At 44.9% G+C, this 24,063-nt stretch overlaps 1 protein-coding gene across 1 annotated transcript; it reads left to right on the top strand.

Moving 5' to 3' along the window:
• Positions 1 to 5,817: 5,817 nt before the first annotated feature.
• Positions 5,818 to 23,173, top strand: LOC119448562 (uncharacterized). Its single transcript, XM_049665170.1, has 11 exons — positions 5,818 to 5,976; positions 6,258 to 6,376; positions 8,131 to 8,299; positions 8,572 to 8,748; positions 9,326 to 9,406; positions 9,873 to 10,077; positions 13,826 to 13,945; positions 18,852 to 18,955; positions 19,761 to 19,898; positions 20,108 to 20,214; positions 23,011 to 23,173. Exons 1-11 carry the CDS (start codon positions 5,818 to 5,820, stop codon positions 23,171 to 23,173), a joined length of 1,542 nt encoding a protein of 513 aa, XP_049521127.1.
• The last annotated feature ends 890 nt before the right edge of the window (positions 23,174 to 24,063 follow it).

Here is a 24,063-nt window from a genome sequence, read left to right as displayed (position 1 = left end):
CGCATTTTGAGCTAACGCGGGCAAAACGCCGATGGCGTCGACAACAGTTCTGCGTGTTGTTGCTACCAAAGCCGCTCACCTTACTTCGTATGACATTGCTGTGTTGCTATCGCATTCATTGCTTCGCCCTTAGGGCGAAACTGTGACATTTTTTTTTTTGTTCATGTATGGGAGTCCCCCTGACAGTTTTTAACTTTGGGACTCCCTGTGTATGTACTAATTATGTATGCACTTCTCTGTAAAACTGAAATCGTTGATGAATAAACTTTAAACTTGAAACTTGAATGATATAGCGGAATAACATGTTGCCACCGTCGAAACGAGTTACGTATGAGACGTGTACGGCATCGCGGGACTCCTCTTTCGTGCTCCCTTAAGAACACTCGGTGTCTTCTAGAGCTGTCGCCGCGAAGCCCGAGCGTGGCCTCCGAAATGCATGGCACGCCGGCACGTGCGAACGCTGGAAAACGCGTCATGCGGCGCCCGGGCTCCTCTCTAGCGCTTCTTTCCGGACACGCTGCGCCGTCTGGTGGCGCTGCCGAGAAGCCCGCAAGTGGCCTCCGAGACTAGAACCATGGCCCGCCGGTGCGTGCGAACGCCGAGAATTGTTCCCTCGCTTGGCCGCACACTCTGTGGCATACAGTCAGTGACCCAAGTTGGCGATAGGTTCATGGAAAAGAGGCACATACCCAGTGCATTTGTGGCGCAGCCTGCTAATGCGTCGGGTTGCTGTCCTTTAGGAACGCTTGTGACGTGGGCTCGATTCCGCTCAGCATAGGATACATTCATGGGATCTTTTCCGTCATTGCAAAGAGGCACATTCCCAGTGGCACACAATTACTTATCCTAACTGGCGTCAAAGACGTTAATTGAAGAGCGGCACACCCCACCTCGCAACATACGCAGTGACCCAAGTCGGCGTCAAAGAGTTTCTTCGAACAGCAGTGCGTACCCAGTCCCGCGTCTACAGCGACCCATGTCGGAGTGAAAAAGTTTCGTTGAAAAGCGTCACGTATGTTCACATTGACACAGTTGATTCGATGGTCGGTTTCAAACCCTGTTACATCAGCACAGCAGCCCGATGCGCTACACATTCGATCCCTGATTAGCCAGTGACCCAGGAAGGTGGAAAAATGGTTAGACACAAACATAGAAACAAAGGCACATACATACATAGCCCCTGCAAAGTGCGTGTAGGGCCCAAAGAATGCTAACGCATTAAATGGTACCGATAGCCCCTTACTTGACGGACAAGCACGGAAGTCGCAAGAAGAAGAGCGCTGTCGTTGAGGTGAACCGAATTTCAGAACAAGCAAAACAACACCCACGGCTACGCAGGCACTGGGTAAGGGGAAAGTTACAAAAACGCTGCGCATACAGCACAGGAAGAAGTAGAAAACTCACGCCATCTTGGCCCGAAAACACACAGGCTCCTCGTTGAACGCCTTCAATAGCCGCAATTTGGGACAGCCCCTAATACTTGCTGCCCTGAGCACTGAACCAACTGGACTGTGCATTCTTGTGTAAACACGCTAGCCCGGGCTGAGGCGGTGTGCGCATGCGTGCCCTATGCGGCCGGCGATGCCCTTATCACCAAAGCTGTGATAAGACAGCGACGGTAGTCGCACCACGAGCTGCGTTCAAGGAAGTTTTACGTCATTCGCTGGGCCAACACGGACTCAGGGCTCCTTCCTGCATCAATTTTTCACACAGTGATCGCTAATCTGAAGAAAGGTGCACCCGCATGTTAGTTGACTTCTCGTGTGAGTCACTTCCTGCAGTGACTTTCTTACGGGCGATGTTGTAGCAGTGCCTCCAATCAGAAGTCTAGAGAGTGGCAAGGTCCTTTTGTTCATTGTGAGACTTCCGGTTGCTTAAGGACAATTCTCGACGTCCGAAACTCTGGCATTATGTCTCAAAACTTCTGATTGGGCCAGTTGGCGCACGATCTTCAATATGAAACCTGGCGCAAAGGAATTAGCGCAGGGAAGCACACACACCAACGAAACAAACCGGACGATCCCCACGCTAGCATTGTGAAATGATTTAGCGCTGAAGTGAAATAAAATCGTAACAAGCCGATCTCATGATGAGTTCTACCACACTTCCATTGCCGCAGAGGATGCCGGTAGCCTTATTGCAGAGTATGCTCGCATTCAGAGCATGCTATTATCTTTCTATTCCCTCCTCTCCATTCCCCTGCGCAGTACAGCCAACTGGACGCTTTTCTGGTTAACCTCCATACCTTCTTCCCTTCATACTCTCTCTCCCCCTCACTCTCTTCATTCTTTTCTTATACTTTAACAAGGTTAAAAAAAGGAAACCTTTACTGTAGCCCTGGAATGAAGGGGCGGGGAAGGTAAGGACAACAAGGTTTTCTATTTTCTATTCAAGAGCAGACAAGACATGCCTTGTCGGCAACAGTAGTGCAGCATAGATGTAGGCAGCATTTAGGAGGTGCACCTCTCCATCTCCTCCTCTTAATTCTCTGGCCAAAACCCACAGTACCAGCTGGACTCTGAATACGCAAGTTTAGCTAAGGCTTGGGAGCCAGCCCCGTTAAACGGTGGCGTTGAAGTGCAAAGTGATAGGAAGGCGGGAACAGAAAAGGACAAGAGCTAACTTCCAACTCAAATTTTATTGAGCGAAGCAGCACGGTTGATACACGGGGATTTTTAAAAAGATTCCCATGGCATACATAACTTAACCCTATACTTCACGGTACGTGCAGGTTCCACACCCAGGAAGGCTTAATTCATTCCGAAGTAGGTGAACTGATGCCTCACTATTTCGTTAAATAAAATTTAGTTAAAAGTTGGCGTTTGGCCAGCTCGTCCCACTTTTTTTTTTTTTTACGCTTCGACCCAACTCGTTATCAAGTTCGCATTTGAACCAACCAACACGTAGAGGAAAAGCGGTGATGACTGCCGGCATCTAGACGTCCGCAGGTCGAGTGCACGTGTGCTCTGATCGTGCTCAGAGCACTCTATTCGATTTATTTGGACCATATGTTTTACATATTTTGGTCGATTATGAAATATTTGGAGAAAAAAAAGATTTAGGCTCACGGGCATTTTGCAAGTAAACTTATGTTACCAGGATCAGCTATAACCGTGTCGTTTAACCGGGAATCGAGATGTGTTCTGCGTCCACAGGGCCCTCAGGGGCCGTATTATCTCATGAATATTTTAATCGATTCTATTCTTTTCTTATCACCCATCGCAACGAGTGGCCGACACTCGTGATAACGTAGGGATGGCGTCCTGCCAGCCAATGACGAAGGGTTAAAACAATGAAAAATAAAGTGGAACACCACAAAATACGGCTCCAGTTGTAAGTTGTAACATTCCACCATTTCCCTTTCTATTCTACGTTTCTTATCACGTGTCGCACCTAGTGGCCAATTCCAGCATTAACAGCGGCATGTTGGCGTACGAGTCATGTCCGAGCCAATGACGAAGGGTCGAAAAACGAATGAAAAAGTTAAATAAAACGTCAGAACATACGGTCCTATAAGGCTTATGAACCTTTATTGGTCAAGTCACCAAAGCACACTTGGGAGTAAAACTGCTCACTTGTATTTTCATTTCAGTGAAACTCTTAGGGTAAAGCGTAATTATCGTCGTGCCGTATATTCAAATTTGTTCTTGAAGTCAGAAGTGTAGTCAAGAGACATCCACCACGATGCGGTACGGTTCTAAGGAGATTGCTTCAACCCCAGTGATTTCTTTTCCAGAAATACAGTCACGCAAAACAATAAAACTTGGTTCTCTAAAAGAAAACGTCCCCCCCCCCCCTCCGGTTTTTTTTTTTTTTTTTTTTTTTTTTTTTAGTGGGTGTGTAGGCGCTGTGAACTCCTGAAGTTTGACAGAGCAGAAGCCGACTATCTTGGCCGTCTACTAATTAGAAGCCGTCTATTGCGGCAATCGGTATTTGACAACACAATATAAAGAAGCTTTGCCACAGTGCTTCTAAAATGAGAGAGGCTGTTGCCCGTGCGGCTGATATTGCCGCTAGACCTGTCAAGTCCGCGCAGTGAGACTGATGAAAGACGTTATAAAACAGTTCCCTACACAGAGACACAAACTCAAACCGTAGGTATTTGAATATTGGTTTCTCGGTCTCTTTCGCTTGATTTAGTGAGAAAAACTTGGAGGTCAACCCCGGTGATCTTTGTGGAAGCAAATCAGTTCTGCGGAAATCCTCAAGGACGAAGTTTTACAAAAGAGAAAACTGTCATCCCGTCACTAGAAAGTTCCTAACCCAAAGTTGAGCTCCACCTGAACTATTTTTTCTTATACAGTGTTCTCGTGCTTCGAGTTGTCGATTAAATCGGCTTTATGCTGCCATCTGCTATCCTCGTGGTTAGCTCAGATGGTAGAATGAGCTCTTCCCGAAAGGCGTTGGTCTCAGATACAATCCCCGGACCGGGATAATTTTTTTTTCTTAAGCGGCGAAGCTCTGAAGAAACCCATATGAGTTTCCTTGAAAGCTACATAAGGGGGGGGGGGGGGGGGGGGGGGTACATTTGGGTTTATGACAATTTTTTTGGCCTCCTGTAGTTGAAGCTTTCACTATTTTTCTGGACCATAACCATTCCCTCCTCACAAGGAAGTTTCTCCGATGAGGATTCGGGCTGGGGTAGCCGTCTATCTCTCTGCGACGTCCTAGTGGGAGGTGTATCCAGGGCGATGACACCTGTTCCGACTGCAAGACCCTGGGCCAATACGCGGATGCTTACCACCGAATACTTGCCCAGGCACAAGTCACGTCAGAGAGCCTATACTGAGAAGAGTAGTTTGCTTCAGACCCTACCATCGTGCGGACCTCAGTATGTGCGCTTTTAGAAAACAAAATCCCCTATAAGTGCCGCATGTGTGTATGCCGACCTTCAAGAACATTTTTCAGCCCTGCATGAATTAGAGAATGTTAAGCTGACTTGCCTCATACATACTCTGCCTTTTCTTAGACACTGGATGTGCGCCAAGGAAGCAGGTATGTGTACCAGGGACACATTATTGCGTAAAGAATGGTCTTTTGCGACGCATTTGCAAAAACAACACGTCTTAATCTGTGCGGTGCAACTCACCAGACTGAATATCAACAATCGAATATCTAACTGGTGACATTAAGTTTAGCCTTCTACTGACTTTCACTGTGCGTGTCTCGTTCTTGGTTCGAAACTCTGCTTTCGAAGTAATTTCGCTGAGGGAGACATGTTATGCTTTTCTTCGTCAAACGGTAAAATTTATAAGAGTATAAGTTCGTATGGGTTCTCGTTACGGAACTTGCGTGACAGAAGGGTGACCTCATTTCTCGAGTGTGGGTTGCTTTCTCCTGCTATGCTATAAGGTAGTCCTCCTCGAATTAGTGGACAGGATTCAAAGGAACAAAGAGGAAGAATCGAGCTGCCTGATTTTGCCAACTTGTAATATTTGTTGCTAGTTCTTTCACTTCTCGGTGTGCCGCCAATCCTGCTAGTGGGTAAGTGCCATGGGCGAGAGAATGAACATCAACATTCAACTTCCAAGGAAAAGTGAACCGACTCTTGCTTGCTCTTCAAAAGGAAAGTAAACAAACAAAACAGGAAAGGGAAGAAATGAAAGCACTACGTGATCACAAAGACAGCAGCAACGGTCTGTAATGACAGTAAGTATAGCAAGACATTCGCCACATGTAAGGGACGAGAAAGAAACACACGTGGGAAACGCGCACACGAGCCTCCTCGAGAAATCACGAAGGCAGAGAAGCAGCACGAGACCACCGAATCTGCCTGGCGTATTGTAGTTCTCCAGCGCCAAGCAGCAATTCCACGCCATGCAATTCTTGCTCTACGCTGTTGTTGCCGCTGGGTTTTTCTTCGGCGCCTTCATGATGATAGCCTTGGAGCTCTTTGGCTTCTACAAGTCGGTGAAGCTTCCGCCTAGGCCACGCACCAAGCCTTTCGCCAAATTTCTTCCGATTCACTTGCCTCAGGTGAGCTCGTTCGTGAATTTCTATCAGATAACTGATTCTTAATAGATAGTCTGGCACATTAGAGATCGGTATACATCTGACAGAAACTTCGGCATACATCGACATATCGGTATACATCGACACTCGGGTGAACACTTTGTGTGTGAACACTTCATTTCACACACAAAAGAGAAAGGCCCGGAAAGTCGGCTATCTGTCTAGCTTGACAAATTAGGTTTTGACAGCATAACGCGTTCGCGTTGCGCCTTTGCGCACCAACGTGTATCTACTCAATGGCGCAGAAGCTGCTGAGGCTGGTGCAGCCCGGAAACTGGAGCAAGCAGCGAGGCTTCCTCATCGTCGCCAACCTCTTGGCGCAGTTCCTATTCCGAGAGTGGAAGGACAGCATCTTCTTGCGCAGGTAACGGGCCCCGGCGACCCCCAGCGCAGGCATTCGCTTTGGTCTGATGAAAAAGTATTTGACCTGAAGAAATGCATAACGATCGCTTCCGACGTCATGACTACAGGTCTACGTTGTTAGATTTATCATTTTAACTATAGATTAGCGAATGGGTGCCACGAGAAGAAAGCAGACTGGACACTTAAACCCCGGATTACGGCGTATCTGGCGCGTTCGCGATAGCCTGATTTGCAAAATACGTAACTAGAATCGCCACAACTACGACGAAGTGTGCTGTTCTAGCTAGAGCCCTATACGTCTAAGGTTTGTGAGCTGCGGGGTTATCATCACAGTACTACTTCCCACGCAGTGGGCCCAGATTCGAGACGCGGCCGGGGAGAAATGTACTTTTAAACGTGCAGATGACATCATGCGAGCACGCTACCGCCTTAAGAAAAGACTAACACGGTATAAACAGCTGTTTGCTGCCTCATTTCTGAAGGCGAACAAACGAGGCCATTTCATTCATCACTAAATATATGCCACTATGTCTAGCCAGAATTACAAGCACAGTGGCACGCAATTTCCCATAGCGCAAGTAATCCTCATTACGCGCATCTCATTGCCATGCATGCTTACCTTTTTTTTTTTTTAAGGTTGCTCCTGAGCGCCATCAGCAAAGGTCTCCAGGAAGCTCAACGTGGTGCGGCCGGGAAGATATTCGAGAGAATTCAAGTGAGCACGTTACATAATCAAACGAATGGTGTTTTGGCTCGCTCCAAACCACTGAACAGAGCTGTACCTATTCAACCTGGTTGATTTGGCGGTACTCTAGGACAAAAAGAGCTAACCCTGCATAAAAAAAAGAAACATTCTGAAGTGCGCTGCAAAACATTGCAAGGCAGTGCATTATTTGCTGCCATAGTGCCTCCCTCGCCACCTGTATCACTTTATATGTATATTTGTCATATATACTCATTGTCGCGAACTATGAATATGCGCGACGAGTTCGTGTTTACGTAGCTTTAGACTTAAAAGCAGACAATGACGTTAGAAAAGTTGTCGCGGACAGTGCACTAACGTTTAATTTGCGTTAGTCTTTTTAGGTGGAAAAAGCAAATTATGTTTCGCGCAACGGTGCCGTAGTGCACTACTAAAGATTCACACTTTTCCCTGAACACTTCTTCGTTTATTGGTGATTCGACAAAAAAAAATGTCGAGTGCAGATACATTGACGTGTTTCTAACAACGTGCACCACTTCGTTTCAGCGCATTATACACATATACGTGCAAACAAGAAAGTCAGGGTCGCATACAACACTTTCTCTGCTTCCCCTTTAAAAATACTAAGCCTGTATATTAATAATTATTATCACTGTTCTAGTGTATGTGATCCTTAAAACCCATTTTATGGCGACGACTGTGAGTAATTCATGAAAACAAGCGGTCTGGTCAACATGCTGTCGATGTAGTCAGGGCTCGTTACTCAACTTTGAAATTCCCACACTACATTATCCGACCTATCAAAGCGCTATCGCGTCGAGTACTTTATTGTTTTGTTTTTTTACGCTGTGAGAAACTGTAAAATTTGTTACGGAACAATTGTATCAATACCACCAGGCGCACCCACCAAAAAATTTCATTTGAGTGAGCTGAACACCTTTTTTCCCGATATGTTATGTCACAGCGTTTCTCATTACCGTTTCTTATAGTTTTCCGTCTTTTCCCTAAAATGGCACATCCTAAGCACATCGCTCTTTTCTCTTTAATAACAGTAGCATAGCCAAACTAACATTTCTTGTCACAGGTGCGAAACTTAAATTTGGCATTTCGGCACTTCTATTGCTGCAGCTACGCGAGTTTGATCTCAACAGTGATTTCATCACGTTTACGAAGATTTCCGTCGACGACGTCATTCTCCACGACACTTGGAAAACGCTCGAGGTAAGAAGCTAAGTCAGCTAACGGGCTTGTTACTGATAGTTAACACTCCTGGAAGCTACCGTCACCTGTTTGTGTACAGCACTTGCGTGCCGGCCTTAACCGCGCCAATCTCAAAAGCGTTTGTAAGGGCTTGATTGTGTTCCTGGCGGCGTTTGGCCACGTGAATGAATCGGCCGGTCATCATTGTGTCCCCGATTGGGGATTGTGTCCCACGTAACGCCTACGTGATGAATAATCGTCGTGAGGAAACCCGCCTTTCGTTTCGTTGGCAGGAAGTGGACATCTTTATCAGCCTGGACTACGCCGGCGGCGTGACTCTTGCCGTGGACGCCGAGCTCATCATCGGTGGCGTGGCATCGCTGGCAGTTAAGGTGAACCACTTCTCGGCCAAGAGCCGGCTGCAGTTCTCCAGGAAGCCCTACACGCACTGGTCGTTCGCCTTTTACGAGGTCAGTTATGCAAGACACACTCAGTCGAATGATCATCCAAAAAGATTTCTTCGACTGACACGAAACGTGAAGCTATTGCCGATCTAATGTATAACTTCTTAAATACTTTTCATTTCATCTGGTCCCACTGTCAGAGGTAACGGGCAAGGAGCTACAGAAAAAACTTCATAAATTTGGTGATATCGAAGCCAGCTATGAATTTATATACGTGGTGACCATTTTTAAGTGCTAACAAATTTTTAATAATCGCCTGTGGCAGGTAGCACAATTCTTGTCCTTGAGTTCGATTATTCGAAGAGGCGGACATTATGGAAATCGAAACTTCTTTTCGAAAACGGAAACGAAACCATCTCGAAACCGAAACCATCCTGCACATTATTATTTTTTTTCCTTGTTTGGTTGTTCACTAGCTTGTGGTTCCGTGCTGATTTCTTTGCTGTTAACTGCCACCGTGTCCCGCCTTTATCAATCTGTGGTTCTAAGCCGCATCGTTATAACCGTGCTTTTGCGGTGCTCTAGCATTCACAACATTCGGAATTAGCGTCGACCTACAGCTCTAATGTTTACTCTCCGACAGGAACCAAAGATCGTGATATCTGTGGAATCCTCGCTCCAGGGCCAGAGCTTCCCACAAATTGCAAACATCATCACCTCAACGGTACGTGTTCAGAAACTTATTGGTAAAAAACTGTCCGAATTCACAATGCTTTCACTCGTAAAAGCTGTTTGTCATTGGCCCGCTGCCTTTGCTAATGCAGAGGCAGGTGTGTGTGTGTGTGTGTGTGTGTGTGTGTGTGTGTGTGTGTGTGTGTGTGTGTGTGTGTGTGTGTGTGTGTGTGTGTGTGTGTGTGTGTGTGTGCGTGTGTGTGTGCGTGTGTGCGTGTGTGCGTGTGTGCGTGTGTGCGTGTGTGCGTGTGTGCGCGTGTGCGCGTGTGCGCGTGTGCGCGTGTGCGCGTGTGTGCGTGTGTGCGTGTGTGCGTGTGTGCGTGTGTGTGTGTGTGTGTGTGTGTGTGCGTGCGTTGCTTTGCTTTGCGTGGTGGAACGATACGTTGCGTTGTGTTATGTGTCGTGTGTTGTGTTGCGTAAATAATAGTTTTCTTATTTTACCACTGCGGATTCCACAGATCAAACGAACGCTGCGCAACAAGCACACGATCCCGAGCTACAAAATCCGCATCAAGCCGTTCATCCTGCTGCCGGACTTGCGTATCGCGCCGCCGCTCCATGAAAAGGTCAGTCAGAGCGGCAAGCTCGAGGTCACAGTGGTCGAGTGCTCGAGGCTCGTACTCTGCGAGGGATCCTTCCAGCTCTACTGCATGGTCTCCATCGGTGAGGAGGAGGCACCACTTTTGTCATTATTGCCAGTAACAATAAAAAAAGTTCTACAGGCCTGCGCGGCACACGCAGCACAGTCACAGCGTAAGCTGGTGGAGCGGCTCAAGAGTAGCTCCAATGCGGTCTTCGCGGCAAAGTCTCTTCGCCTCGTTTTGACGAGAACTATCTGAACTGTCCGCCCGGCCTCCGCGGCGAGCTGCGGCTTGTAATGCTCTCTGCACAGCAGTCTGCTGAGCCCGATGATGCCTGGTTGTAGCCGCGCACGTAGCTCTGCGATTCACTTCTTCAGCAGCGGTTCGTACCTTGCGAGGAGACGTCATAGCGTGTACCGAAGAGGTATCCAGAATACGTGGCGCATCTCGCATCTCTTGACCCGTGGCACGGTACGTTGTTGTTAATGATGATGATGATGATGATTGTTTATTGGAATCTTCAAAACGGGCTGGTGACAAATAGTCACCTAGCCTGCTTGAGTTAACCAGGTCCAGTTACATGCAGCATGCAACTGCTATATGCTACTTACATGTCGGGCACGCTGCGTTTGCAGGCACCTTAACTAGATGCGCCACCATACTAACGGAGGCTCGGGATCGCGTTGATTACGCGCCTCGTCTGAATCGCATCTTCGTCGTCTGCGCCTGCGCGCCTGCCTAGGGTGCGTTTATAGGGCATTTTTCCGCTGCCTGACAGCAAGCGCTTGCGTGGCTCAGTGGTAGAGTATCTGACTCCCACGCAGATGGTGCGTTCGATCCCGGCGGGAACCGGGTCCTTTTACAGCGTAAGCTGTTATGGGCTCATTCCAATAGCCGTCTCTGGTCGCGATGATGCCGCCGCCGCCACCCCGTAGCCGCTATCGCGGGAAATGCGAAAAAAAGTACCAGCTCTCCGCCGGGATCGAACCCAGGTCCGCTGCGTGGGACTCGGATACTTTACCACTGAGCCACGCAAGCGCTTGCTATCAGGCAGAAGAAATATTCCCTTTATACGCGCCCTGCGCCTCTGCGCCTGCGCGCCTAGGCAGGCGCAGACGACCCGAGCCTCCGACAGTATGGTGGCGCCATCTAGTTAACGTTCCTGCAACTGCCGCGTGCGACGAGATGTGATTCAGAAGCGATGCGACTCAGATGCGACGATGCGACGCAATCAATGCTATCCCGATGTTAGATGTGCGCCACGCATTCTGGATACCTCTTCGGTACACGTCATGGCGTCTCCCCGGAAGGTACGAACCGCTGCTCAAGAAGCGAATGGTAGAGCTACGTGCGTGGCTACAACCAGGCATCATCGGGCTCAGCAGACTGCTGTGCAGAGAGCATTACAAGCCGCAGCTCGCCGTCGACGCCGGGCGGACAGTTCAAATCGTTCTCGTCAAAATCGAGGCGAAGACACTTTGCCGCGAAGACCTTGTTGTGCGTGGTGCCGAAATTAGAGCTACTCTTGCGCCGCTCAACCAGCTTACGCTGTGACTGTGCTGCGTGTGCCGCGCAGGCCTGTAACTTTTTTTTTCACAATTCCGGCGATAGCGGTTACGGTCACAGGCGGCGGCGGACACCATCGCGAACCGAAACGGCTACTAGAATGAGCCCATAACAGCTGACGCTGTAAAAGACAGAAAATTGTCAGCTCAGCTTGGTTTCCTTGGATTAAGTGATTAATAGTCAATCATACTTGTTTCCACAATCTCATTACACGTTTATCGTTTATCATTTAGAAACCATTGTTTCAAGAAACACTAAAAAGAAACGCTAAATCATTGTAAACTGATAAAGCGTACTTCCATAACTCTGTTGTCGATACTTTCGCAGTAACAGGTTTATTCTTAGGAGAGAGAATGAAGATTAAACTTATATATATTGCCGCGACAACTTGGCCACACTCAAGTTGCGCGCCCTTCGTATTGGGCACTGTGCACGCCGTACCGTGGTGTTGTTCGGCAACAACAGGCAGCGATCCTCGTGGCACGAGTACCCGGTTGGAACCGGCTCGCATGCGCCACGCGCACAAGGTATGGCGCGAGAAGAAAGAAGACAGTTGGACGCCAGTTTTAGAACGCGACTGCCGGGGATTCTTCACGACCACAGTATTTTTAGTCTTGGGCACAGGTTCGCCCTTAATAAATATCGGTGTTTTGGTAATCTGTGTTCCTCAATATATATATATATATATATATATATATATATATATATATAATATTGTGAGCGCTAAATGTGCAGTTCATCATCGTCTTCACGTGTATATAAACATCCTCATAATCATCATCATTTTGTCGGGTTGGTGTTCGTGGGCTGTCTTCGCGCTTTGTGACAGTACAAGAGTCCTGCCTTCGTCCCGGGCGCCGTCTCACACTATATATATATATATATATATATATATATATATATATATATATTTGCGCTAGTCGCTAGCACTGGTAAATCATTATTGTGTCGCGGATTTCAATTACTTGTTTTTGTATTTGGGCTTTGTAGTGCCCGTAAAACTTATTGAAACTTGGAAAGTGCAGCCTTTGTCTGTTCTAAAATACAGTTCAATCACTCAGTATCGATCAAAAAACTAGCTGTATATACAGACGCCGTCAAAATCTTACGAAGTCAAGAGCGAGCTGGTGCGGGAAGGGGGCGTCTCCGCTCGTCTTTCGTTTTTTTGAGTATTTTTTGGTTTACCACACATTCACTCACGGTAAAAGTGGCATTTCTGGGATTATAGAAGGGTAATTTACTAATACAGCTCAATGAATGTTTCTTTTTAGTGTCGCTTTAAGAGGAGAGACGCTTTAGCTTGAAGCCACACAGCAATTCCCCTGTTCCGATCCGTGGGAAACGCTCATTAGGCGACCGCTCAGTCAATTCAAATCAAGTTCGTGGCGTTTAAGCGAGAAAGTTTAATTTTACCAGCCGTTGGATGAGAAGTGCTTATTTAAGACGTCGGATTTTTTTTTTGAGAGAGAGAGAAACGAATGGTTCAACATGAAATATAAAAAAGTAAAGCACCAAAGTTTTTACACCACCCTCATTCTGTATCATTCTGTATCATTCTGTCACAGTTCTTTAAGCGTTATCCATTAGACTATGTAACGCGGCCAGATTTAATATATTAGTTTACATCTATACGTCAAATTGTTACGTTCCGTAAGCGAGTTATGCACAACTTTCAATTCACAAATCGGTAGTAAACATTAAGAAGAGTTCAATGTTCAATCCACGCCCATTTTCACATAGCACCCATTTATGCTAACGGTATTGAATATTTACGTTCATTGTGAAGATAAGGTCGGCAAACCTTGTTTCATATTTTTTCTTCCATTCGCAGAATTTGTTATTTAAAAAAGTACGGCCTAAATAAATGTTGTTTTTTTTTTCACGCCACAGTATAAAATTCAACTTCCGCTTTCAAATGCAAGAACGCTTATAAGAATGCTTGCAATGTTCAGTTATGTGGAGCAAGATACGTTCTCATTTCCTGCGCATTTAGATACATAAAGCTTCAACTTGAAGGCATGCTGACGCGTAAAATATTGTCTGCATTTTTTTAGGCAGCTGTCGATTCCATCATTCTTATGGAGTCGATACTCCTTTACATATACCCTACTGTTAGCGAAATCTTGTTCATACAGTCATTATTATGCCTCTGTGGAGGATGAAAAAAAAATGTATGTTTTACAATGCTTTGCATTTCGGCACTTTTTCTCTCTTATTCTACTGCTATGTACCTGCTCTCGAAAATCGGCCCATTTTGTATCCAGAGGACTCGCAATGGATCAACGTGGACAATATTGTCGGCACGTCTTGGATACCTATCGAACTCGAGATAAACAAGGAAAGAGGTCATGCCACTGGGGTCGAACTTAAGGAGGTAAGCTCAGGTAACAGCGACCACTGCGCGACTCCGTTAATTCCGTGGGTGATTATTGGCTGATATGTAACAGGAGCTAGGTTGATGTGCCTGAGCACAGATCTCCCTGGCAGATTTTTCTTGTATTTTTATTTATGGCGTTCTTACAAAAAGTGGTTGCAATTGCAACTGAAGGAAATATGCCTACTTAGTAGGAATGATGTATTGCCACTTCAGATTGTCATTATTGAAATGAAACAAAATAAACGATGCGAAGCAAACAAGTTGGAGTAAATCAAGCACACATCAACAAGCACGTGTTTTGTTTGTTCCTTTGACAGAAATTAATAGAAGGAAGGTTTCGAGAGTGCGTCGTCGTGGACACCATAGCACCGAACTCCCCCTTCGCAGCCGGCGGACTTATTGAGGTAACAATGTAGTAGCATCTTTATCTCTACTTTGTCGTCGTCGTCGTTGTTGTTGTTGTTGTTGTTGTTGTTGTTGTTGTTGTTGTTGTTGTTGTTGTTGTTGTTGTTGTTGTTGGGTACAAATTTTAGAAAGCCAGGTAATTGAACAGTCTGATTTGCTATTGGTAACTTAAACACTCTCAGCAAAGCTCACTTGCCGCCGCTTGCCCTTGATACGGCCTTTTTTTATGAGCCTATGATCTTCGTAACTCTCAAGCAGTATTTGATAACCTTTATCACGGATAGCTTTACAACGGCGAAATAGTATTCTGAAGTCCTCCTTCCGTCTTTCTTTTAGGGAGATCTCGTGGTGTCAATCAAAGGTACAGACGTCACCGACATTAAGCAAGCCTACAAACTATTGGCCAAGCACGGGGAAAAGTAAGAAAAAAATACAGGCATGCGTGCTTTCTTGCGCTCTGGTATTTCTTGATATTATAATAATAATAATAATAATAATAATAATAATAATAATAATAATAATAATAATAATAATAATAATAATAATCACGTTGACTTTACGAATGCAGAGTCACGATGAGAGTAGAAAGAAAGTCTGAATTCAAATGGCACAAGCAAGCCGCAGTGGAACAGCAAGCCCAAACCCACAAGGTATGTTATCAAACCAGTTTCAAAAGAAATATGTTTTAAAAGGGACTGAGCTTGAGCTTGTTGGTATGCGGCTTCATTAGTGGTAAACAGCACGAAAAAAACTAGGCAAGAAAGACGGACTGGACAGCTGGTGTCCAGTCGGTCTTTTTTGTCTTTGTTTCTTGCGCTATTTCCCCGTAATGCAATTTCAAAAAGTGTTCACTTTATCCTTGTCTGATAACCGGCAGCCAGAGCTAGCCGTTCATTCATGCACAAGAGTGCCGGCAGAAGAAAGACCACTGGCATGCTAACCAAGTGATGCAAAAGAAAAGGACCATCCCTGATAGCCTATATATATATATACTGCGCGAGAGTCCGCTTTTGTGTGCCGTTTCAGTATTCTTCAATGTCGCGCGTGATCGGCAAGACAGGTTTGCATTAACACTAAAGTATTTCAGTTCCCAGGAGTCTATAAACCGAAACGTCAAATACGAAGATAACTTCCTTTACTTCAGCATATCAACGAGTGATACTGCAGTACAGCTATTCGACGCAGGGTCGGACTGCAATCTATAGCACGAGGGCAGTTTCGAAATATCTCGAGTATCGGCGGCGCGTGATCACGTACTGCACTTACTCGAAGATAGATCGAACACCAATATAGGTAGACCCCTATGTATTGAACTTACCGAGAAATAAACAATTTCCAATTCGAATGTAGGTTGACGTACGTTCTTCCAGAATAACGAGAAGCTTTGAACATGAGACACCTCTTTTTTCCATAAGCTCTGCTACTAAATCACGGTTGTCGATACCACAAGCTGCATCCACGTAGGAACTGCCAGAGAAGTATTCTTTCTCGGATGCTTCGCAGGCGTTATCGGGAGTCAGTAAGTGAACTGGATATGTAGCATTTCTCAAAGCCAGTCTTGATAATCTCCAGACTGTCTTTACGGCATGCGCGACTGAGGGACTCCGTTAATTCGGTACTTTTGGTAGCTTTGTTCGGTACGGTAATAACCGATCCAAAAGACGTAATGCAGCTTTCCACAGCGTTCACATCTTCGAGTGACCGGTAACTCCAGGTTGCCCTTGAACAGTGCGGTCGTTCTCACGTGACGGCGTAGAGTGAGTCTAATCAGTGTCCGCGTACAAGACTAACAGAGCCCCCTACAATTTCTTGAATTGCGATTGCTCATAACCAGGCAGCGTAATTGCAATTCTGCATCGTTTAAGTGCGTTTGTGTGCTGAATTCGGGTCCAGTATAGGTACGATTTGACTACGGCACCTGAAATTTCTAATAAATGAAATTCACATCCACGGGTGCCTTTTGGTATCTTTTGCACACAGAGGGATAGCTCTCTGCCGACGGGGGCTATTAGTGACAAATCAAGGCTAGATGTTCTGCTCAGTAGCGAAAAAAAAAAGACACATAGGAACAACGTAGCTAAGGCAAGAAGACAAGATACCCGCTAGTCATTGAAACACTCCGTGCTTGCTTCAGTGGATAACGTAGATAACGTAGTCTCTGCAACCATGAATTGGGCATAGTTCACGTGCATTTTGGCGTGTGTGCGAAAAGCGTCGGGCTCCTTTGCTAGCCTTATAGTAAACCGGGAAACCACTGCCGCTTCTTGTTTTATAGACTGCCGATCAAACAGGACCAGTCCCGGGAGCATCCGCGATAGAGGAAACCAAGACAAAGAGCACCTCGTCACGACGAAGACGACGCTGGCTAGTCTGCTCGGTCCGATCATTTTTTTTTTCGGTTCTCTATTTTTTAAGGCGAACTATAGCCTCATTAAGAGGAAGCTTTCTTTCGGGGAGGGGGGGGGGGGGGGGGGGGGGGAGGTTCGATTTTTCTTTTCAGATAGATTATAAGCCACAATAGATGCTTATTCGAGAAACGCTGAATCTATTTGTCATAAAGTTTGCTGCTATTCAAAGAAAATGCTCAGTTGCGGTGACTGTCGGGCGAAAACTAGTTATTTATTTATTTAGTTAGTTAGTTAGTTAGTTAGTTAGCTGGTTAGTTAGTTAGTTAGTTAGTTAGTTAGTTAGTTAGTTAGTTAGTTAGTTAGTTAGTTAGTTAGTTAGTTAGTTAGTTAGTTAGTTAGTTAGTTAGTTAGTTAGTTAGTTAGTTAGTTAGTTAGTTAGTTAGTTAGTTAGTTAGTTAGTTAGTTAGTTAGTTAGTTAGTTAGTTTAAAATACTGCAGGCCAATGCTTAGCCTAAACATGAGTGAAATAATACATTCTTATTCAATGAAAAGAATAACAACATGTAATTTTAATAGCGCACAGATACAAAACACAAGACAAGATACATAAAAACATACAACACAATTTTAGCAGGTAAATAGACGTCCTAGTGCACCAGTAAAATCTTGTGAGGAAAAAAACAGATGGCGGTAATGAATTCCATTCTTTCACTGTTCTAGGGAAAAAACTATTTAAAACTGTTAGTTTCGGCCAAAACTGCAGCAAGTGAATGGCCATGAACGTTACGAGTCCTTCTCACTGGAGGAAGCTTAATGCACTCTGGAAGCTTGAATTTATTTTTTCCTGATAGGCTATTATAAAGAAATGTCAATCGAGCACTCTTTCTGCGGGTTTCCATGTTTGAATGTTGCGTAAATGCATTAACTGTGACGGTGAGTCTTCTCTTCTGTATTTGCCGAATATAAACCTAACAGCTTTCCTATTGACTTTTTCAAGCTGCATAATGTATTTTTTCGTGTACTCAAAATTAACAAGAATCTGTTAACATTAAAATATAATTTTAAAATGTGCTACTCAATAATGCCGCAATAAGTATACACATTTGTATCGCAATTTTGTAAACTACGTATGTTAGTGTGTTCTTAGCGCGCAAATTTAGTCCAGCGTTTCACATGTGATGGCCTGAGACAAAACCTTCTAGTATGGTATTAAGTTAGTGCTCCGGACCATTACGCTATTCTTAGCTTTCGTCGCTGCCAACCATGCACCCCATGCACCCCATGTCTTTTACGCGACTAAATAGCCATTTCAAAACACATATGACAGAGTAAGTAAAGCGTTATCAAACACAAGGTTGTCGAGCGTAAGTAACTCTTTGCTGCAGATATAACGCAAACAGAACAGACAAACGAAAAAAATAGGTAGAAAAACCATTTATCTTTAAATATTTTGCCTGTTTTGTTCCCGTTATCTACCCCTAGTTCGTAGACATTCATCACAGCGAACATGTTATCGCATATTATCACACGAGACTATTGAACATATGGGTTGCGTTACATACGAGGTTTAACAATTGCGATTCCTGGTCCGAATTTTAAAACTGAAGCAAAAATATTGTTATTCATGCATCTGAATGACAAGATAGACAAAAAATCAAGAAAAATTTCTCAGTGGAATTTTTGGCATATCAAAGGTTTTTTGTCATTGACGGCAAACAGCTAAACGTATCGTAGACATTGTATGGTTCTTTGAACTTAGTAATTCACAATCGCAAAGGTGTGAATCATGGCAATAAATTTTAGAATACCATTCTGTGCCACCCAAGACAGCGAATATGCCTTGACAGGAGGCTCCAACGATACGGCACACAAGTCCGACATCAGCGTCATGCGACACATGGGCATTCACGATGTACCACGGAGAACTACGTTTATCTTCAGCAGAACGTCGACAAAATGTGTAATTAGAGACGATGACATCCGGAATTGTGAGATTTATTTTTCGGTTTGTTGTTTTCCGTGTCGAATATTTCTTTCAAAGCACTGTGATTCCCGCAAGAATCATTGGCCCACAAAGGGTTAAGGGCCCGGTTTCTACATTTCTGCCCGCAACTCTCTTCGTGAATCTGAGTCTAACATCGCGCAAACCCGCCGTCGCAGGTGGCCAAAAGTCGAAGAGAGTTGGTGACAGCGAGGACATTCAGACGCGGGCAAAATCTAGGAACCAGCCCATCGAGCGCACTCAGTTTGTTCTGTCGACAAGGGTGAGTGGGGCTGCAAGTGGCGAAGGCTACGAAACTTCTTTTAGATCCAACCCAGTCATGACGTTGTCACAAAAAAAAAAGTCAAAGCCCCTTTCTTAACGAAAGATGGTTGAACGCGAAGCTTTCGCTCGTGCAAACTGAATCTAAGTCCAAAGTCAACGACCACGCAACGAATTCAAGAAATGCTGAGCGACCCGATGCGATGCATATGTGATTTGATTGCTTGTTTAGGATTGTATTTTTTGAACGTTAAAGTTGAATGAAGACACATTTCGTTAAATTGCATAGTCTTTATATTAGGTCATGTAGCCGTTGATTACACGCACACACTCACACTTTCCCGGACTGCATGCCGTTGCCGGTACACGGGATCGGCCTTACGGGCACGATCGCGCTCGCGCTTAACGTTCGCGTACGGCAGCCTCCTCTTCTGCCGTGCGTTGCACCCCCGGCCTACCCATGGTGACGGCCGGGAACGCATTGCGTGACGCGCGTAATGCAATGCAGATATATACAGTTCGTCTGGGTACGTGGCGTCGCAGTTCCCATTGTGCTTATCGGTACAATTGCGAATGTAAACTGTAGTGTCCTACGATTGTGTGCGCAGATGCGCAGATTGTTCTATTGTGTGCACAGATGCGCAGATAGTTCCATTGTGTAAGTTGGCTATACTGCAGTGCGTTTTCGGCGTTCACGGACGAATCAGTAAGACATAGGAGGCTTCGCTTTAAAAAACAAATGCTGAATGATACCACGTGCTTTCAAACAAATGCTCAAAATTGACAGCTGTCTTCTTCTCCTCAAGGACCCCGTTTTCCTGGAAAAATTCACAATGGAAATAAAGAACAACTTGAAGTTCATCAATGTCGGCATATTCAGCAAAGGCCAGATCATCAGCCTGCATGGTATGAAGAAGAGACCCTCTGACACCATGCTGGCTTATGTAAGTACACTGCGCCTATTTTCGTCGATAGTGAAAATACCAATTTAACTGTCAGTGAGTGGACCTCAACAGCCAGCATGATTTCTCGACTTAAGAATGCAGCACTTACCTGGCCACACTCACTGGGCCCGCTTTATGAATAGAATGTGCTTCGCGTACAATTTTGCTCCAGGCAGGGCCCGATATACGCGTGCGCCTACTTTTTTCAGAACAGTATACCACTCACGTATGTCCTGGACGAATGTCAGAAGACCACGCAGGGATTCTTCGGCCCGGTGATCAAGCTGCTCTGCCCCGAATTCCAGCAACTGCCCAAGTGAGCAAACAGGTTGCTCGAGCCAGGTTGCTCGAGCCATCATCATTCTAAAGGCAGCGCACTTGTTCAGACAGGGACGAACACTAAATCAAACACGCGCAGAATTGCAACTCAGAACTTCAGTTCAGAGTTGCGACTGTTTGCTCTTGAGTTGTGCTTGAGTTGTGCTTGTGTTTGTGTAATTTAGTGTTCATCCATGTCTCAAGCCCACTGCCTTCAGATCGATGATGGCTAACCGACTAGCCCAGCAATATCTCCGGAGCAAGTTAACGCCATCATGTGCCTCGCTTCACTTTCTCATACTCTGATGACGCCTTGAGAATGATAGGAAGGACGCTACTGACAACTATAGTCAATTTGTCGGCAGCAGCTCGGCAAAATCGCACGTAAGCTAGCATGCGTACAAAAGTCGATTAGGTCACACCTAGTTGCAAAAAAAACTGCAACAATATCTAATTTCTCTTCTAAAACGTGACACAGATGTGTCATTGAAAACCAACTGCAACAAAGTTTGACTTTGTCTAAATTGCTAATGAACTAGGGGTGGGCGAATATTCGAAGTTTCAAAGTTTCGAATACGAATCGAATATTACGCACTAACTATTCGTATTCGAAAAGGAACTATTCGGTCCGGTCCTTTCAAATACTCGAAACCAACAAAATATTTCACTACAACCTATTGTTAAAGTATTGCTACTGCTATCTGTCTACTAAGCAAAGTATCAAGAATTATCAGAAGTGAAAAAATGAGTAACGTTTTCGAAGTCATGGGGATACAGAATGGGAAATGATCGATTTGGTTTTGGTTTCGAGGCGGAAGCCCACTTGACAACCATGATATTTGCTGGTAATCTGTCGTTAATATTTTTGTATGTCTAGTCAAGTAGCAGTTTCATCTTTTACGCTACAACCAGTGATACTTTCCTTGCAGTGGGCTCATTTAAATGTGTTTGCGGTACACAAGTCCGTCAACAGCCTTTTTTTTTCTACAGTAACCATTTATTTAACGTTTTTTTTTTTTTAAGCTATTCGTACCACTAGATGTTCAGTCATGGAAAACTTCATTGCTACCAAGCTGTATATATCTTGAGAAGTTATTTGTACATGTTTTCTTGATATTGTGATTTCGATATTGTGTATAAAACTGACCATTCCTCCCTTGTAATTCGCTGCCTTTTTAGCCCTAGTTAGTACAAGCGTGTTACGTAATTATACCGAAATAAATATCCCTGCTTCAACTATGTGTCTGCGTTTGACTATTCGATATTCGATTCGATACTGAATACTTACTATTCCCGTTCGATTCATATTCGAAAGTTTTTGACATTCGTCCACCTCTAGTATATACTATTGATGTAATCTTGTGACAGCTGCAGCAGGACTGGTAATTGTCAAACTTTCTTATTATCAGTCTTCAAACAGCATCTAGAAAGACAACGTGTGCACTTAGTGGCGAGCGGATATGACGTAAATCACAGCAGGTTGCCTTCTCGATTTTTCAGCACGCCGCTGACAGCCGCAGGCACCACCTTCTTCTTGGAGGTTATGCCTGAGTATCCACGCTAGTTATGAATAGCCACTTCAGGGTCCCACTGAGGAGTTTACACCGATGTACACTAGTTTTGAAAGTTCTGGATCACGTGTCACGTGTTCTGTTTTTCAGTTTCGGTACAAAAAATATTTTTTCAGCTTCTCGTGACGTGTCCATGAATATTTCAAACGTAAAATTTTCCGCAAAGGCTGCTCTATCTGAAACGCTCTGATCATTATCGTGCCATTTTATTCGTGTTCCTGTCTAGTGTCTCTTATGCTTACAATACCGAGTGTTACAGTTACGGACAGTGCGATGCGCAAAGTGTCTTTTTGCATTATTCGTTGGTGAAAGTTCTTTTTTCTAAAATAAATTTGCTGTAATGTTTGTTGACCTTTGTGCAGATGTGTTTTTATGTGTATATTTGTTCGGCTATGGTCAGCAGTAATGCTAGCAGTGAGTAGCGACGGTTCTGCATTTCTTCCTCCACGCTGTCTCATTCCGTGCTACTGCAGAATGTACATTGGTTTGTACCAACTAGTTTAGCAATGACTCCTTTTAAATCTTCTTAGTTTGTTTGCTTGGCTATGAAACGTGTTGTTGAATCAAGCAACTCCGTCACGTCTTGCGGCAGTACGATAATGATACTTCAAACAATCTCCTAGTCATTCTAACAGATAAGGAAAGCTTTTGATCGCACGCATGCGTTTACGATATAGTCGCAAAACCAAAGTTCTTGCGAAAGAAACATTGACCAGATTTATGAATAAAAACTCAAGTTGGTCTACGTTTTGTCCTATTGTTTCAATGGAACCTATACGGTGAATTTCTATGGCAAGGGCTTGTGGCAAGTGGTTGCGGAAAGACGTCCAAGAATGCTCGAATACTTTAACGTTAAAATAAACTCGCCTTCGGTGCTTATTTGCTGCTCATCCCCCCACCCCCCCCCCCCCCTCAACAGTACTTATGAACTAAATAAAGGTTCCTTTCAGAGCGAGTTCAGCGAAGGTACAATACACATTCCTGATTAAAAACGCTTCTCAGTGGAGACCTTCACAGCCGAGATGCCTTTGCGTGGTACACTTTCGAGCAAGTTGCACACTTATAAGCACTTTTTTCGTCTCTGTAGCGCATGTATACCAGTTAGTCATCCCACTGGGCTCCAGCAATTTATTTCACCATGAACCAGGTGGTTGTTGCTGCTGCTGTTGTCGTCATCGTCTAACGTGGCCTACCTTCCCATGCTCCTCAACTCTTCTCAACAGGGACCTTATCAAGTACTCCACTCTCAACGGATTTGACCCGCGGCTGTGTTACGGTGACATTACGCTTCACTTCGTCTTCAAAGGAGAGTACAAATTCAAGGGCGGTCCCCAGCAGGAGGTCGAGGAAGAGCACGACCTGATGGGACTCGAATCCAGCTGGTGAGCGTGTGTGTGCGTGTGTGTGCGTGGGTTCACACTCTCCTGTATCGCGAAGTCATGGCGTCGTTGTGTTCCTACTTCCCAAATGCTGAACGATGTTCAAGCACATTCTGAGATACGCAGAAGCAAAGCAGACCAAGTAGGTCTAAGAGAGCCAGTACGCAAACTCTACAGGAGAATAGTAATCACGCAAACCGTTAACTTAGCATTAAATATTGGTCCCTGGGCCACTCTGGACTGAGGGCCTTTGAACACTCAACCACTTTAATAATTTTTATGTATCTCCCTCGAGTTTCACGACGCTAGTTTAGGAGGAAGTTGTTGTTTAGTTCCAAAACGGAAGTCTGCCCGCTGAATTATTTGTAAGGAGCAGAAATGTTCTTATTTGTCAGCCTCCGAACCAATTTAAATCAAATGTATAGAAAACAAAATGAATTCTAATGACTTTGTGCCCTTAATTCTTACAAAAGTGGCCAAAATTTTGAGAGTTGTGATTTGTGATTCCCACTTTATAATCGTGTAACTGCCCCTTCGATAAATATACAGCTGTGTGTTGGCAAACGCACTTCAAAAGAATTTTAGTGCAGGTACGCAGGGACAAGGAAAATATTTACAGCATCGTTTATTCTCTGGGAGTTCATACACGTATATGACAAGTGTTCATTCACCTCTCGCTCCTGCTAGGCACGCCACATTACTCCCCTGTAATGAGGACTTCTTTTTGTCTAATCTGATCAGCAGACCCCGCGCTTACACACGTTTTTCCACTCCTTCTGATGGTCCCTGCTTTTATTACTTCTCTGGCAACTTTACCTTTATGCTCGCCATGAAGAAAAGCGCGCAGCCGCACTCCTGACGTTCAACAAAGAGATGACCGTCCCGGTAATTCTTAAC

The sequence above is a fragment of the Dermacentor silvarum genome, chromosome 4 (assembly GCF_013339745.2).
Source record: "Dermacentor silvarum isolate Dsil-2018 chromosome 4, BIME_Dsil_1.4, whole genome shotgun sequence".
Classification (NCBI taxonomy): Eukaryota; Metazoa; Arthropoda; class Arachnida; order Ixodida; family Ixodidae; genus Dermacentor; species Dermacentor silvarum.
Note: the sequence above shows the minus strand (reverse complement) of the source record. Positions and strands in the feature narration are given on the sequence as shown.